This window comes from Ammodytes marinus (genome assembly GCF_949987685.1).
Source record: "Ammodytes marinus genome assembly, chromosome: 7".
NCBI classification, from domain to species: Eukaryota; Metazoa; Chordata; class Actinopteri; order Uranoscopiformes; family Ammodytidae; genus Ammodytes; species Ammodytes marinus.
Genome location: NC_137211.1, coordinates 20,861,764 through 20,879,799, shown reverse-complemented (window position 1 = coordinate 20,879,799; position 18,036 = coordinate 20,861,764). Strand labels below are relative to the sequence as shown.

Sequence of the window (18,036 nt, the reverse complement as noted above, 5' to 3'; positions counted from 1 at the left end):
CTTTATCAGAACCAGAACAGGAATAAGAGCACAGAGATATGTCTCGCAGTGTGACCTTTAGAATATATTAGCTTGTACAATATAACCTTTATTAATAGGCCTCAAAGAAAAATTCATTAATCTGAGGACTTTAATGCAAAGTCAGCTTTAAAAAAAAATCAAAAGAAGGGAAATATCTTATTATCCATCTCATGGTCGCTTTCTGGTTTACAGCATTTATCAACCACATGAAGTAGGCCTACTGATTTATTCACATACATAACTGATAATTGATCAGTGATGATGATTCTCAGTGGATTTAAACCTGTTTTATGATCTATAATTTGAAGAGTAACTAATGTGAACAAATGTATAACATACCGCCTTGCAAACACAATTGCAAGGCGGTATGTTTGGTGACCAATCATTTTCAGAGGAATGGTTAAAAAACCTTTTATTATATTATATATTTTGAATTCTACTGAAGGTCGAGGCTATAATGTTAACAGAAGATGATTTAACCTTACATAATTAAGTGTATCGGCATAAAATCAAATACTGATTCACTTAACAAGTAATTGTATAAGATATATAATAGTTTTTTTCAAAACCTCTCAACGTTGACTAAACTACTACACCACATTTGTCGTGAGGACTGGTAGGCTAGTCCAAAGCCCAGCAGTGTAGAGTTTCGTCTGCTTGCGGAGGAGGAGCGTGTCTCGGCTCCAGACTTGCAGCAGCAACAACAAGACACAGCTGAGCCTCTGCAGCGCACAGTGAACTCGAACCGTATTCTTTTTGTTCGTTCAATTGATGCGTTCTCCACTTCTGCCAGGCTTTTGACCTCCACTGCCAGCTCGTTGGAAAAGATGTACCTCGGTGTGACCGAACTCCATAGTAAGTTCTTCAACTGTCTTTTTGCTTTTGAGAAAAAAAATAACTGAATAGGAAAACTTTTCGGGGCCATAATTGGATCCAGATAGGAATAAGTAGTCGGGAACAAAAGCCCAAATCTGATCAGTTCTAAGGTCTGCTCTGCTGCACTGAAAATGTCTTAATTTTAAATTTTCAGTTTTCGTCAGAATGTCTTTGCAATGTATTGCTATAAGATTGACCTAATAAAAGCTGCATTAGGCCGAATATATTTTAATTAATATCAGCTGTGGATCAATTTACTCATTTTAATTCACTATTACAGTGTATATGTATTGTTAATCTGATACAAATCAGCACGATTATCAATTATATAGACACGTCAAGTTTATTTGTAAATCTCAACATCGCGCACATGGGATTCACAAACCCACATAAATTGTTTGATTGGGTGACCATTTAAAGACAAAATACAGTAAACAGTAAAAGACAGTACATAGGCCTACCCAATGTAAAAAAACAAAGTAAGTGGTCGGCCTCTTTTTTTTAAAACAGTCGCAGTTCTAAAGATACATTGCATCACTCGTGGAGCTTTTGACTAGTCTCGGCCTGTAGATTTTTTCATTTTTTTTTCTTTTATTGCTTTAGCCCAATGTGTTTCTGGTTAACTGTGGTAAAAGCGAAGGAGTCAGCACAATTCAGCAGCCTGTCATTATACGTGTCAGTAATGAATGTTTCACCACCGGTGGGCAGCGTTTAGGAGGGGGTTTACCACTGTAGCCATGTTTATGCTGCGTTTTGTCTTAATTAACGGCCTCCATTGGAATAGCTGTTTTGCAAAAAATAAGCTTATAAACATGTATACCATAGCCTGTATGAGGTAGGCCTAATGGGACGAAAATGACATGGTCACAAACAATAAGGTGATGTGTTGGGTTCTGTACAGATCCAGGAGGCATCCCTCAACTTTATTAGCCTATGTTAAAACAATCAACCATTATGTTCAATCAATCAACCAATCAAACTTTATAAAGCACTTTTCATACACACAGTGAAGGCAACACAAAGTGCTTCAGAGAATAAAAACTACAATAAAAAACAATAGGGCCACCATACCCCTCCTGTCCACCAATCCAAAGACAGAGCAACAAATTCCTTTCAGACATTAAACAACAACAACCGAACTCAATAAACACGGACTGAACAAAACAAGATGAGGTAAAATAGAACAATAAAAAGTAATAGACAACAGAGAGGGTTTTTTAAAAGGTGCCCAGACACTGAAGCGAGATGACGCTCCAAGTATATTTTGTATTAAGTTGCTTTTGCAGCTATTAGATTTAGGCATTATCACATACGAATAAAGTGTGAGCATTCACCTGTTGCCAAATTGAACTCTTCCATCAGCTTCACAAAGACAAATATTAACATTTCTAAACGGACACATTGCCACACACTCGAAAGTGCAAATGCAACCACACTAATGTGCATATAATATGCAAATGAATATGAATAAATATACTAGAACATCTTGGCTGCCTTTTACCTGGTTGTATCCACAGGAGAGTCAATAGGCTCTCCGGGCCTCTGAATGTATCTTTGTGTGTTTAGCTGAGCTTGCAGTTGCACAGATTTGTTTGATTTATTCTCAAACAGTGACAGGGCTGTGAGTAAACTTACACATACACCCACAATGTCCATGAATCACAGAATTTCTGCTGAGTAAATACATGCTTCAAGTCTGAGTTGAACCTATACACCTTTTTTTCTTCTTAATTTTACCTTGGGGATGGCATTTGTTTAAGTTCCCGGGGTCACAAATGACAACAGTGATTTGGCAGGCAGTTTGGTAATTGCCTGTTATTATAGCTAGTCACTCAATAGCACATTGTTAAGTCTTTAGTGTTAAACCAGCCTTGTGAGTCATCAGCCTGTGTGTGTGTGTGTGTGTGTGTGTGTGTGTGTGTGTGTGTGTGTGTGTGTGTGTGTGTGTGTGTGTGTGTGTGTGTGTGTGTATCTGTGTCTGGAGGAGAGATGAGAGGAAATTACTGGGGCTGGGAACACTTTGTTTTACCTAAATGCACGAAAGTTTATACCCCTCAATAGAAAACCCACCAAAAGTTTTCCAGCATGATGTCGCCCCTCTCTGCTGCCAGTGTGTGTGTGTGTGTGTGTGTGTGTGTGTGTGTGTGTGTGTGTGTGTGTGTGTGTGTGTGTGTGTGTGTGTGTGTGTGTGTGTGTGTGTGTGTGTGTGTGTGTGCTGAAATAATTTTGCCCAGCTTGAATTATTGTATACTGTTGCACACTACATACCAATTCCCTGCGTGCTCTGCTGGGTTCAAATCGCTGCATAAAAGCACAGCTTGGATGTGGTGAAGTTTACACACTTTACATGTGACTGTTGTCTGAGCTCACACATGAAGTGATGTACCATGTGCAACTCTATGATGAGCAGAACATCTGGATGAAGAAAGTCTTTTTCATCTCATAAATCAGCATCAGACTCATTTTGTGGCACTTTTTATTTGCTGCCAGACAGTGGTCAAGGAAGTATTCAGATATTTGACTTGAAGGTGCTACGAGGAACTTTTAAATATTTCTGAAACATTCTTTCTCTTTTTCTCTGATGATCATACATTACATGTATCAGTAAACGAGACCATCAGTGCAAAGAATGTTATTTTAATTTTATTTGTATCGTACTGCCTTTGTCATCGGTACGCTCACAAAGGAACTACAGTTGGCGTAGTAAAAACATTACCGTTTTTGTTCAAAGGGGGTGCAAGAATGAACACAAACTGAAAGTCCCTTGGAGCACCTTTTAAGTAAAACAAAAAGCAATATAAAAATACTCCATTACATGGCCACTGTCATTGAGTGTACTAATGTACTGAATGTGTCCTTATTTCTAGTAGATAGAAAAATATAAAATCACACTGCCTCTCAGTTCTGTAGTTCACAGTAGCCATTAACAGTACAGTAAAAAACTAAAAAATTTAAATAAATACAAGAGGTGTTTGGTTTTGACAGTGGGCAGTGTGACTGAAGCAGCTCGGGCTCTTCGTCCTCTCAGGATCATGGCCTTACAACCAGCCAGCCAAAGCAAGGATGAATAGAATCACTGTATACTTTGGCTGAACGCGTGTCCACCAGCCCTCCGGTAAACAGACGAACTGTGGGAAAGTACATCAGAAAATAACAAATGTACTATAGGAAAATGTTCAATCTGCAGAACGCAAACCGCAAATTATATTTCTGGAGGATGCTGTTGACATCTGGTGCATTTCCTCTGCTGCTGCTGTATTCATGCGTGGAAATGTTTGTGTGCTTTCAAATCTTGCCTGTTCTTTTAAACAGTTGTCTCTATGAACCCGCTGATATCTTTTACTGTTGGGTCAATCCCGGTCAAATTCTCGAGCTGCTTCAACATTTTGCTGAGTCTTGTTATAAACTTATTTCTCAAGACATTATCAGGGAACAGCATGATATCTGTAATGCAGCAGCAAGTATGGTGCTCTGGTAGGATAAAACTCTAATACTCATGTCTTTGTTTGTTTCAGTTCTTGCTGTGCTCCTTCTGCCAGGAGGTAAGACTTACTTTTCTATATGCACTACCTTAAAGGTTCACTATGCAGTTTCAGTGCAAGGGGGCTTTGTTTACATATGCAAAGCCTGCAGTTTACAAAACATATTAACTCTTCATGTAAATCTTAGTATTGAATAATTTTAATCATAAATCAAAACAAGGTGAGGTGCCTCAATCATTTTGAGGCACCTCAAACCAAACGCAAGACTAGAATATATTTGTAACAACAAACCTGCTGCTGCTAACAACAGTGAAACTGTAACTTTTCAGGTATCTTTTCTTACTTCAAACAGTGTTCTAGGTGTTTAAATGTTTTCCTGCTGTAAAGTTTGTTTATTCAGTTACGAGAATATACCTTCAGAAAATGTTCACTTCTCTGACACAACCAATGTTACATAGTGCACCTTTAATGAATGCCAAATGTACGGTAGCTCTTGTTTTGATGTTTCTTCTTCATTTCGGCATTGTTTGCCTGAGCCCATGTGTTTGTATCTTTGTGTTAGCATGGGGTCAGGGCGCGCGGAATGTTGGTGTGGTGGTGGAGACCAGGAACATGACGCTGCCTGCGGGCTCTCAGGCCTTCCTGCCCTGCCGCAGCCCGCGCATGGTGTGGACCCAGGACCTACTGAAGGACCGGCAGAGGGTGGTGCACTGGGACCTGGTCCGCAGCAGTCCAGAGTACTCTGTGGAGCGAGTGGTGGACATGTCCCCTGGAGCCAAGCAGAGAATCTACAACTCAGCCAACAAGGGACGCATCTCTGTCCCAAGGAACGCTTTCATTGATGGCAACTTCTCCCTCGTCATAGACAGTGAGGTTATGTTTTTGTCAGCAGTATCGTGAGCATTGCCCTCTTCGATTTTTAATTTCATCTAATGGTTGTTTTGGATGCTTGTTGTTGTTTTTTTGCAGATGTGGTCTCAACTGACAAAGGAGTTTACACATGTAATCTGCACCATCACTACTGCCAGATCCACCAGTCCATTCAAATCCAGCTCAACGTCACTAAGTCAGGTGGGGGCCCCACATCCGTAATCATACGACGTAATGTTTTTCCATGAGTCGTGATGCATGAAAATGAAATAGCAGTGTTGTGACCAAGTCATCTTTGCACAAGTCCCAAGTAAGGTTCAAGCAAGTCTTGAATAATTTTTATTGGGCAAGTCAAATCTTGACATCAGTTAAAGGCCTACTTCACCGGTTGGAATATGAAGGTGTATTGAACTCGGAGATCCTATTTAGTATAAATGTGCAAAAAAAAATGAAATCGGATCATCTTAGCCTGAGAAAAGGCAGAAAGAGTGTTTTATGGTCTCATGTGTCTAACCCTACAGTTTCCTTACTGTGACATCACAGTAAGGGTTAGGATTAACAGGACAGCTGGGCCAAGGGAAGACTAAGGAAAGACTGAGAGAAGAAAAACCTCATTCATTATATTATAATAGTTATTTTATAATGATAGAACGCTGGTTCCGTATGGGTGAAGTATTCCTTTAAGGCAAGTCAGGTTCAACGTCAATTAACTTTTTTCCTACCAAGATACAGCACTCTTACCTGTTGTATCTGGTCTTCATGAATAGAAAAGACAAGGAATGAGTAGCCTGTGGCAGGGGTCTTTGATGTTGGGTGTTGCCACAGCGAGGAGTTTGACTGTCATCCAGTCATGACAATCACATTCGAGCTAGCTTTTTGAGTCGTGTAATCATGATTGACAGTTTGTGATGCATAGGCCTACTTGATAGTTATACAGAATCTTGACAACATTGAATTATATCATCTTACATTCAAACTTATGAACACACGTAAGTTACCCGGGTCATCATGCCTCAAGTCAAGTCAAATGCCAAGTAAACTATTCATTTTTTTATATAAGTCATCAAAAGAACAGTGATTCGAGTCGACTCAAGTCCACATGTCTGGTTAAAGGAGAAGTAAGTGATATTTTTTAGTTAATGTAGACGAGTAAAATCTCTCCATTCATACAGCAATCACTTAAACAGTACTCACAGTTCACTCCCAGTCATTCAGCTTTGCAGTAATTGCCAGTTCAAATTTCGAGTATCCTGCTCGTTTTATCCAATCAGGAGACAGAGCACTAAAGAGAGGCGGTTCTCTGTGCCCTTGAGCGATGACTCACTTGCTGCTCTCCATCGCGGTGCTATCTGACGAAAACAGCTATGCGTTCATGTGGCGGTGCCATAGGGACGAGGGAGGGGAGGGAAGCCAAATGCAGTTGCTGACAGGAAGTTAGCTTAAAGGACCATATCACTTAGGTACTTCTCCTTTTTAAAAAGTAAAATATATTTCCCACTAATTTTTTTTTCCAGCACGGAAAGAGAGACGTTTCTGGGACGGAGAGAAGACGGTGTTTGTGGTGATGCTGGGCAGCTCGGTGGCCTTGCCCTGCGTGAACCGGCGCCACCTGTGGACGGAGGGCCTGCAGGAGGACCAGCAGCAGGTGGCTCACTGGGACTTCCAGGCCCCCGGCGTGCGTCCAGACATGGCCGACCGCCTGGTGGACCTCTACGCCTCCGGGGAGCGCCGGGACTACGGACCCGTCTTCGCCCGCAGCAAGATGAGCGTGGAGGAGTACGCGTTCACTCTGGGGGATTTCTCGCTGACCATCTCCGACCTGAGGCCCGAAGACAAAGGCCTGTACTCCTGCCACCTCCATCACCACTACTGCGGCCTGCACGAGAGACGCATCTTCAGGCTCATCGTGGGACCCCCAATTATTTCACTTCCACTTCCGCCCGCCCCCACCACCACCACGGCACCCAGGATTTTCCAGAATGATTTTCCAGAGCCAAGTAAGGTTCATAGAAAAGAATAACAAACAAGATCAACCTCACTTTTCCAGACGCTTGTTATGGTTAGATGTTTTTTTCGCGGCTGAATTGTGAATAGAATGACAGAATGACACAGCTCCTGGGCTTTTTTGTTATATTTATCCAGTCATAGTTGGTCAGTGAAATCAGTTCCTCTTCTTGCCAATTCTCTCCTCAAACCTCTCTCTCTCTGTTTTTTGTGTCTCAGACGAAGACGGGGGGAAGGACGTAAGAGGAATGTAGAAGCTAGTTGAGTAAGAAAGAGAGAAACATGGAAAGAAAGCAAGAAATGATAAATATCCCTCTTACGTAGTTGTTGACTGTGAAGTCAGCATTGCAGATGAAATTGTTTTTGAGTCAACTGTTTGCCTCCTAGCCTCATAAGCTGACTGCCTACAGTAAACAGCTTTATTGGCTCTGTAACGGAAGTGGTCTCATTTGCCTTGCTGGCTTTAAAAACGAAAAGAGAAAAAAATCATTTACAGCTTTTTTGGTTTACAGCTGGAGACATTTTAACTGTGCAAGAGGAGTAGTCTCCAACAGTCAGTCATTTTGGGAGTGGAGGGCTCATATCTTCTGTTTTTTTCCTGCTCCATTTGACCCATTTTCCAAAAGCCCAAACCCAGTGTCTAGACTGGTTACAATGTATCTGGAGTTCTTGTTTATTCTTCTTTTTCTCCCAGTCTGCTCCGTTTTCTCTGCCGATGTGTATCAGGCGTGTTTACCAGCAGTCAAAGGAAGTCTAATACATCTGTTCAACATGTGGGCCAGCTGGAACATGAAAGTAATGGGAGGATCTAAGTATGTTTTTGGACTGTCGATCCTCCGGCCCTTTAAAAAAGAAATAACAGCCCAATTATTAGCTCCATGAGCGTGTTGTGGAGGAAATGCAAACGTAGGCAGATGGCACCGTGCCCTGCCTCCTTTCAGCAAACATCATCTAGGAAAATTCACTTTTTCTTCATGCACGGCTGGTCTTAAAGCCTGTTGAGATTATAGTTGTTTGTACTCGCAAAATACGCCAGCAATCATCTGAAATTAGGCGTGTCCCGAGAGCTTCTCACTTTTAATGCTGTAATTATTTATGGCAAATAATGGATGGAACATTAGGTTTTGTGCAATCACTAAGGAGGTGTTTTTCTGTGTGAACTGTCAACAGAAATCTTTATCTTTTTGAAAATGAAGATGTTTTCCTTCACCTCATTGACTTGCAAATGATGCATGTCCCACAGGAATATAAAAAAAACGCAAAGTTAACCTCTCCGCAGCATATGTGAAATAGCCATTGACACTTGCCTACACATGCTTGTCAGATCTGTCAAGGGGAGAGAAAAAATGGAAATGGGCTACTGCTGGCAACATGGCTGCAGCTTCGGAGCTGATTGTTAAGCTCTAGAGACGACGACCTTGGACGTGTCTGTGCAGTTTCATGCATATTAGGTACATTAAACGGTGGCAGGTGATAATTACCAACAGGCTTCCACTTAGGGTGTGTGTGTGTGTGTGTGTGTGTGTGTGTGTGCGCGGGTGGGTGGGTGGCTGATTAAGTCAGAATAGGCTTTTTTCATGATTGGCTGGTTTTGAAGGCATAATCAGAGAGGGTTTTCCTCATTAGTCCCTCAGTGGTGCTTCTAGTCTTACTAGTGTCCAACTTAGCTGCTTTAATGTGCGACCATAATGCTATATTTAACAGAAATGTGTAAGAGCAGAGCATTTGATGTCTTTTCCCAATTTGTTTTTCCTGTGATCTGGCTTATGAAATCAGGCTGCATTTGAATTTAGAAAGAAAGAAAAAAACGATGACAACAAGAAGTGTTTTTTTTTACCCTTCAATAGCTCTGTAAACAGGCCTTGGGCACAAGCAGCTGTGGTGCAGCACTGTATCATTCTGTTTATAATAGACAATAGCAGTTTGCAGTTGTTGTGGTCTCATCCAAGCTCAGTATTTATCTTCTCCAGTTGTTTTTTGTGTTTTTTTAAATAATGTCAGCTATCCTAAAAACGACACAAACTTTCCGGATCACTGTAAGACAGGGAGCTTTTAGACCGGGCTGTCGGACTGTTGGCGTGCACTAATGAGCTCTGTCACAGATGTATTTTTCCGTGCAGGGCAGGCGGTAACCAGACTTGTGTGTTTTTGAGAAGAAGACGTGAAAAAGCTGCCCAAATGGAAAACCCGACAGACATGCACACAGACCACATAACAGTCTCTCTCTCTCTCTCTCTCTCTCTCTCCTCACAAACACTTCTAACTCCACTTTTCTGGTCAGCCTAGGGGTTTTTTTTTATGCGGAGAAAAAAAAATAACAGCTGCATGACATCAGGTCTGGAAGTCATCAGTGCCAAAACAGCATTTTGACAGTTTAACTCCTGCTTTCCCTCATTCTGTCTCAAACAAATGAAAACAGAAGGTGCCTCGAGGGGAAAATACATTTGTTATGTTAAAAAATAAACAGTTCTATTTGATCCTTCTTTATTGCTATAACGTTAAACCAATGGAACAATCCCACACATTACATTTAGAATATGACAATAAATCCCCTAAAATAGATTGTTATTGTCTTATTTGAAGTCACACACGCACACACACAAGTTGAGTTGACATTTACGATGTCAAGTATTTCATATTTCTCCTATGGGCTGTATCTAGGCCTATATATAATGAGTATAGTTTTACTACAGGAAACGTTTTTATTGTATCTGTGTGTTTGCCTTAGGGACAGATGAGGTGGAGGGCCCCCGTGTGGTGAATGTCATCCTCCCTGAGAATCGAGGTTACTTTGTGCAGCACTTGGGTTACTTCCTGGCAACCTTCTTACTGCTGGCGTTGATTGTCGTTATCGTCGTGGTGCTGACTCGGCGACGCAAAAAGAGAGGTATGTTTGTCCACAATTCTGCCCTTGTTCGTGGCTTTTCCTTTTTTAAATCATTATTATAAAAAGCAGTTTCATGAAGAGCACACTGGGAAGGCCACATTTTATGGATGCGGTGTGTTTAAGATTGTGTGTTCAATCTTTTTTTCCAGGGATTATGAGGGAGTATGAGATGCGAAGATCCATCAGGTAAGACATCACTATATACAATAAATCACCCACCCTTTTTTCTTTCTCTCTCTCTCTCTCTCTCTCTCTCTCTCTCTCTCTCTCTCTCTCTCTCTATATATATATATATATATATATATATATATATATATATACTGCTTCCATAATATGTCTTCTTTCATAACTGAAAAGTCCAAAATTTACATTTAGGTGTTTATTTGACTAAACCTTGTCTGTTTTATTTCTCTAAACGTTGTGCACTAATACAAACATTTGAACTCTGGACTTTATCCAAAATATATTTTTTGCGATACATAATCACACATAATGGCAAAATTAGCAAATTTCAGGAAAAAAATTAAAGACAAAAAATAAATGTTTTAATGTAAGTAATTAACAGTAGTGGCACAGTCTCATGTCGATGTTTTATAATTTAAAACATGTTACCCCATTCACCTGCAGTGTCTCTGTATTTCTGTGCAGGGGGACTGTGATCAGTGGAGGTGAAATGACAGTGGACTGCACAGAGCTGAAGACATGTAACCGAGAACGTCCGAGTTCAGGTATAGTGGACCTCATTTGCACACCTGCAGTAAACACATTTTTCTACCTTAACAAAAAGTGTACTTTGCTTGGCTTTTCTCATCTCATTTACCTGCCATAACTTACAGAATACAAAAACAACCTACTGAAAGAGAGAGATATGTCCAAAGAATGCAATATGGGTGAGTAGAGTTGTACCTTTTGTTTTTAACAATACCAACCGTACAGCTATACAGACTAGACACATTACATTGTATTGAAAATGATGTCACTCTCCCACCCTCTTCATTCAGACTTTGATGGGAAGCTGTGGAAGTGAGTGTGATGTGTGTTGAGATGCTGCTGGCAGGTCCAGGGCAAAACACTGCAAGAGTAAAAAAGGACCATGGAGAGAAAGAAAGAAACCCCGGACAGGACAGGAGGAATGCTCCCTCTGCTGTAACTCTTAGCAAACTAAGCTTTTTCACTAAAAGCCAGCACAATTTGTTTTACCACGTCATTTGTTTTTATATAACTTTCTCCGCTGTTCTAACAATATATTTGATCCTTACTCTTTGCATTCATTGGTGGTTTATTATGATGAATATTAGGCATTATTTTCTATATATTTTTTTCTTTATGAAAAATGCATGATGTTTATTATGTTTTGTGTGTACTCTGCATGCTTACTAAGCTGCAAGCTCACCGCTCTTTTCCATCCTTCAAAATTGATAATTGTCTTAATGTGCTCACATTGCATTGGCATTCGTAAAGGTAATTCATTATGTTTCAAATGTACATTTACTGTATGTGATATCAGTGTTTTGGAAAGAGTGTGCAACACATGTCTAGCTACACATAATAATGCATTTTAAACAGATTTTTATTTTTATTTTTTTATTTTTTTTATTTTTTATTTTACAAAACTTACAAACTGACTTAAAAAAAAATCTGGATTTTATGTGTTAAAAAAATACAGAGATTGTCTGACCTAAATTCTTAGTGATATAATGTTTCTCCCCAGATGGATATATACAGTAACCTCTTGAAATAGGTCTATTCAATGATAATTTATCAGGTGAAAAAATAATGGAACTGTAGGACCATGGAGTAAAGGGTCAGTCTACCGAAAACTCAGGAAGAAAATTTAAAAAATAAAATAATAATTGAACCATTAATTTGTTTTGTTTTTTAATGGGCTGTGCAGTTCTTGTTTGCATCAAGCATGAACAAAGTACCCTGGCTTTGTAAAACACTGAATTTTCACTATCAATAATCTGCTGGTCAATGTTATGTTCTGAACTGCGTGGCTCTATGAACTTTATGCTGCAGGAAGTAGAGTGTCTTTTAAACTATGTCTTTAATACTAAGAGCCTAAATGCAATCCAAACCCCACTTTCCCCCCTCATTGTCTCTTGCTCTCTTGTCTTGCTCACTTGCACACACTTTAATGTTGTTATCTTCTAAGACAATATTTCTCCCATTAAAGATTCACAACAGTGTTCACAGTCTCTTCAATCTCTTTTTGTTCTAGTCAAGAGGTGGTGGAGGGATACCCAGACAATCCACATAGTTGGTGGTTTGGATGGGTAAACATTAGAAGGCCCCCACATATTTTTCATCCAGTGTGGTGATCTGTAACATCCAGGGATAATAAAAGCGGTTTACGATCATGTGAAAAATCTCAAATTTGTATCCCTTTCATTTGCAACAATTGTTTTATACATGTCTTACATTTAATTTGATTTGGTTTATTGGGATTTCCATTAGCCACACTATCTCTCTATGGCTGCTATTGTTGACCTATACTGTATATATTGCATATATATTTTTTAGTTTTGAATAGAATTATTTTTTTATTATCAGTTATCCAAAAACAGGTTGTCATATATTTCAGACTACAGCTCTGGAAAATAATGAAAAGACCACTCCAAATGACTGACAGAGAGACAAATGTGTCTCTGGTTTTACTATTTATAATTATAGGTCTATGGCCTATGTGATTGAGTAAAATGAACATGTTATTATTCCATAGAAGTATACTGGAAACATTTCTCCCAAATTCCCAGTAGAGATATCTCCATTATAGAGCATTCCCATTCAGAGATGCAGATTCAAGAAACATGCAGAGCACCTCTAAATCATTTCCAGAGCTTTATATGTTTTCACAAAAATTCCTAGACATATTTGAATATTATTTGATTGAAATAAAATTGAGCCGAAATGCAACCATGGGACACATTAATAATCCAGTGTATTATCATTCAGTTATGAGCCTAGATATATATAAAAAAATTATTGTGGAACCGATATACATGCTTCATAAGGCCTGTCCACCCCTTTGTTCCATGTTATTGCCTCTGTACAGTGCCGTGCAGTGTACAGTAGTGTTTTTGTTGTATTAAAATGGTCATACAATACAGGCCCTGTGCGCACGGCCCGGACACACCACTAGATGACAGCACTGTCTAAGTATTTCAGCTTGTGTAAAATAGCAATATTCCCAACTACATATCGCAAGGATGTGGACTGTCCCTTCCTGTTTTAGTGCCGAGAGAGCCACCGTACCGACTAACACTGGAGCAGCAGGAATACAGCAGGCGCTCACAACGCGATTATGTCTGGATTTTCGCCGTGTTTGTCCAACACACGGAGCTGCTGCGTTTTCCACCGCGGGTCGCACTGGTTCGGGTATTAACGGGTGGGGGGGAATAATGCTGTTATGTTATTCCACCACGGGTAGCTGCTGGTAACATAGCAGTAGGCCTGTTTATTGCGCTGCCAACCCTTGTTCCTTTCCTGTGTCAATGATTGTCCTCCTCCCCTCACTCTCTCATGGCGGAGACTAAAATCATATATCACATAGACGAAGAGGAGACTCCTTATCTGGTCAAGCTGTCCGTGTCTCCGGACAAAGTCACCTTAGCGGATTTTAAAAATGTCCTCAACAATCGGCCGGTCAACAGCTACAAATTCTTCTTCAAATCGATGGACCAGGATTTCGGGTAAGTGGCCGCGGCCGCCCGCCGTCTGCACTTATTATTAGCCTGTTCGTCTGGCTGTCTCACTTGCTATTTATTTTTGCACTGTATGTGTGTGTGGGTATTAGAATCGCGTTGGTTACTGCGGCCGTGGTGTGTATGGCAACAGCCCACACTCACTACTACATGATTGTGTGGCTGCAACATTGTTACATGTGCGTAATCTGTAGTGCCATGTCTGTCTGTGTCCACGCGCCTGGCACCTGCTCATTATTCCAGGGCTGATCTTCCTGTGCACTCGTGTGAGGAGAGAGACACACGAGTGTTTGAAGTGATACCAGATCCGTCCGGAGCCCTAATGACGCAGCCCTGCATGGATTAGCCTACACACACACACACACACACACACCCAGACCAGACCCCTTGTTAATGCCTATATATTAATCACGTGCAATAGGGCTATAAATGTGAGAGCCGCATTGACAAAAGCCTCCACATGTTCAAGTTCTCAGGCTTCATATCGAATTGTTTTGTTTGGGTCTGAGCCCGGTTATTGTAGTACATGATTGGGAGTATGAGTATGTATGGACAGTATCGTTTTGTTTTAGTTTATTCCTCGTATAGTCAGTCAATGAGTTGTCTTTCTTTACACACACACACACACACACACACACACACACACACACACAATGGACTGCAGGTGAATCCCATGGGGAATATGGCAACCACCAAGCCAGTTTTTGTTGTGACCATTAGATTACATTTTTTAAATCAAGTTATCACCTTTAACAGTTTATTGCCCCAGAAAATGAGATTTATCAAACAGTACATCCTGATAACAGATATTGTTATATGTTGGTACTGTGTTGTTACAGTATTGCTGGACAAACTGATTATAAATGCATGGTTGTTTTCCTGAGGAAAGGTGAAGTAATGCGCAGTGAAGGAGCGGGCATGTATGTGGTCACTCAGGCAGCCTATTATACATACAAATACACAGTTTTGTCCGTTTCTGTTGTCGGGACAAAGAAAAAATTACTAATGAAGGATTAAATATGCGGCCATATTTTAGCCCCCAGATTATGATGTAGCTTTGGTTATGGAACCAAATGGTAGATGTCCAGAACGCACTAAATGTCACGTGAAAGAAGTTTTTGAAGAAAAAAATGTGGACTCATTAAATAAGTAGAATATATCTTTACTCTACCTCATTTCAATGATTTTTTTTCACTCAGTCTCTAACTTCAAAAAGCCTCTACTGGATTGTGGAATTTATGAATAATAGAAATATTTCATATTTTTTCTTATTTCTCTCTGTTCCTTCTCTTTGTAATCCCATTCTGATATTGCACCGGCTCTGTCTGCAGTCTCACTCTCTCACTGGTCAGTGAGATCTGCTGCTTGTATCAGGCCTCTGCTGCTGAGGACTGACATATTTGCGTCAGTGCCTAGTTTTCTCATTCCAGTCTGAACAGTCATTCACGGGCCCACACACACAGACACGCACGCACACACAGACACACAGACACACACACACACACACACACACACACACACACACACACAAACAAACAACACATACTGTATTAATGTATAGCTCTGTAACAACAAACGTTATTGGAGGAAATTCAGCGGAAGGCAGTGTCCACAGAGCCACAAACGTCATACATTTCCACTGCAGCCTGACCTTGAGAGGGAAACGGTCTCTTTCCTGGTGGCAGCCTAGGCTTGGTGTTCATGCTTTTGTCCGCGGCCCCGGCTTCCTGCCTCTGTCTGTCTGTTGCAGTGTGGGGCCTGGCTACTTGCTGGGGCCTCAGGTGATCGACAAGCAGATTATGGAAACAAACAAGAGTCATGTTTGCTTTCCCCACATGGAGACGTGGCCGTGTGTGTTGCCGAACACGCCGCTACAGTAGGCCGACCGGCTCCTGCATGTGTGCATCAACAAAGCATGTTCAACGCTGCTGTGAAATGGACTTTGTCAAATGACTGTGTCTTTCACGGAGAGCTGCTAAACTCATTTTCTAAAGGCGTCTCCGTCAGCATTCCGGCCTTTGAGTTAAGGGGGAATATTCTTCAGACTCTCTCTCTCTCCTTCTCTCTCTCTCTCTTGCTCTCTCTCTCTCTGTGTGTGTGTGTGTGTGTGTGCCGTATGGTGCTGGCACTGTATGGAAGCAAACTCAGTCAAAGGCACACAGAGGATAGCAGCGCTTTGTGGTAGCCATGCTGGATGTGCTGCACACACACACACACACACACACACACACACACACACACACACACACACACACACACACACACACACACACACACACACACTATGGCTGCTGGAGAATTAGCAAGGGAGGAATAAGACTGCTGAGCAGAGAGGGAAAACATCAAATCCCTTGCAGTTATAGACAGTGTTTGAAATGTAAATGAGCAGTCAGTGCAGGGTCCTCTGTAGTAGACCCCCTGCTGTGGAGGAGAAAACAGCCATTTTCTTAAGGGATTGCTGAACTACATGCGTGCTCGCCATATCAGCTCTTGAAGCAAAATGGCCAAAACCAATTTGATAAACGGTCTACCCTCAAAGCGCTGCAGTGAACATGCCACTTCGGTTCCCCCCTGGAATCGCTCGGAAAACATGTCACCATGAACGATGGCTTTTATTTTCAAACGACATAGTCACAGTTGAAATTAAATGATGAATGTGTCTTTGTGCACATTTCATACCTTTGTCGTTTTTCCCCCCAGAAATATTCATTCAGTGCATCATCAATATTCATAGGGCAGGGGGACGCTAATGGAGGCGATAGGGTGTTTGTTTTGAAGCAACCCCGCTTGGCATCTTCGGGAAAAAACTTCAAGGTGATGATGCGCCGTTTTGTCATTGCCTCTGGTGGGTGGTGAGTGTGTTTTCAGAGACCTCACTATAATGCAAGTCACACAGAGGCACTGTGGAGCCCAGGGAAGCAGCCAAGCCGAAGGTCTGAAAGGAACAGTCTTGTTTGCGCTTTGAAAAAAAAATAGGGGGGCTGGTAGAGGGGGAATCTTTCTTCTGCTGAGGAAGGGATGCTGCTGAGTCCTATAGTATAGGACAAAAAAAAACTGCAGCTTTTTGCACAAATGCACCCTTGCCTCACTTCACTTGTTTTGAGAATTGTGGCCCATTTTGAAGGTTATGCTGCATTTTTGTGTCTTACTATGATAAGTGTTGGACCGTTCATTTTCATCTGGGACTTTCCTGGTTTGTAAATATTACTTAATCATTTCTGTCCACTTGTTTCCTCAGTTTACTTGATTGTTTTTATTTGCCTTTTTTCTGTTTCTTTACTTTCAATTCAATTAAAACAAATAAGACAACGCTCGTACTGTGATTGTGACTGTACAACATTTGTCAGGTATGGAAAAAGAATGAAAACTCCTGAGTTTTTGTTGTTATTCTGTGACAATCACATAGATACAGCCTTGAATGTGACATCAACAGTATGCATGCTGTTATTAAAAGCTTTCTATGTAGTTACAGTGGAATTAGCCTACCATGACAAACCGAAGGCTATCTCTTCACAATCTTATCTCACTATGAAGTATTTTGCTTCCCTGCTGTGTGTGTATGGTATCATTAGCATCAGCCCACCAAAGTCCTTGGACTGCTGGCCCGTGTTGCTTTCTGGTTTAGGCTGTATAACTAACCACCCAGCCCTCCCTCTGTCTCCCAACAGCATAAACAGGCGTCTAATCTTCCCCAGCTACACAAATAATATCCCAAAGCGAGGGGGGGACATATGCCGATCACCACCAGGCTAAATCTTGTGTCGTTATCCTGTGAAATCTGTTAAGGCCTATTTAAGCTGTCTGCTGTAAGAAGTCAGATCCATGACAGTAGCCCACACCAGACACATGCTTTTTTAAACAGGGCTTATAGGGCCTGTCTGTGTGTGTACTGTACTATATGTGTGTGTGTGTGTGTGTGTGTGTGTGTGTGTGTGTGTGTGTGTGTGTGTGTGTGTGTGTGCGTGTGTGCGTGCGTGCGTGCGTGCGTGTGTGGGTGGGTGGGTGGGTGGGTGGGTGGGTGTTTGCTTGTTGGGTGTTCAGGGTGAAACTAACACTGCTCCTGATATCAGATTGAAGCATAAAAGAATGCAGGGCCGTGGGTATTACACCGCACGGTAAATACGACGTCATCTGGAAAGATTGGAATTGTTTCCAGTCATCGGTTCTTTTTGGTTTCAGTTCTTATTATAAC

At 41.2% G+C, this 18,036-nt stretch overlaps 2 protein-coding genes across 2 annotated transcripts in view; both read left to right on the top strand.

Moving 5' to 3' along the window:
- Positions 1 to 705: 705 nt before the first annotated feature.
- LOC307252753 (matrix remodeling-associated protein 8-like) lies at positions 706 to 12,329 on the top strand. Its single transcript, XM_080030523.1, has 10 exons — positions 706 to 876; positions 4,413 to 4,439; positions 4,942 to 5,247; positions 5,349 to 5,450; positions 6,764 to 7,246; positions 9,982 to 10,140; positions 10,290 to 10,326; positions 10,789 to 10,868; positions 10,977 to 11,030; positions 11,142 to 12,329. The coding sequence occupies exons 1-10, from the start codon at positions 849 to 851 to the stop codon at positions 11,165 to 11,167; spliced, it is 1,302 nt and encodes a 433-aa protein (XP_079886649.1). The 5' UTR covers positions 706 to 848; the 3' UTR covers positions 11,168 to 12,329.
- Positions 12,330 to 13,400: 1,071 nt separating this feature from the next.
- Positions 13,401 to 18,036, top strand: part of LOC307253214 (segment polarity protein dishevelled homolog DVL-1-like) — a 29,384-nt gene continuing 24,748 nt past the window's right edge. Inside the window, exon 1 of the mRNA XM_080031138.1 lies at positions 13,401 to 13,832. Within this exon, the coding sequence (XP_079887264.1) occupies positions 13,663 to 13,832 (170 nt within the window). The 5' untranslated portion in view covers positions 13,401 to 13,662. The remainder of the gene's footprint in view (positions 13,833 to 18,036) is intronic.

Coding starts and splice junctions, on each gene's coding strand:
- LOC307252753 (XM_080030523.1), top strand. CDS start 849: ATGTACCTCGGTGTGACCGAACTCCATA. Junction 877..4,412: donor CGGTGTGACCGAACTCCATA/GTAAGTTCTTCA, acceptor TGTTTGTTTCAG/TTCTTGCTGTGCTCCTTCTG. Junction 10,869..10,976: donor CCGAGAACGTCCGAGTTCAG/GTATAGTGGACC, acceptor CATAACTTACAG/AATACAAAAACAACCTACTG.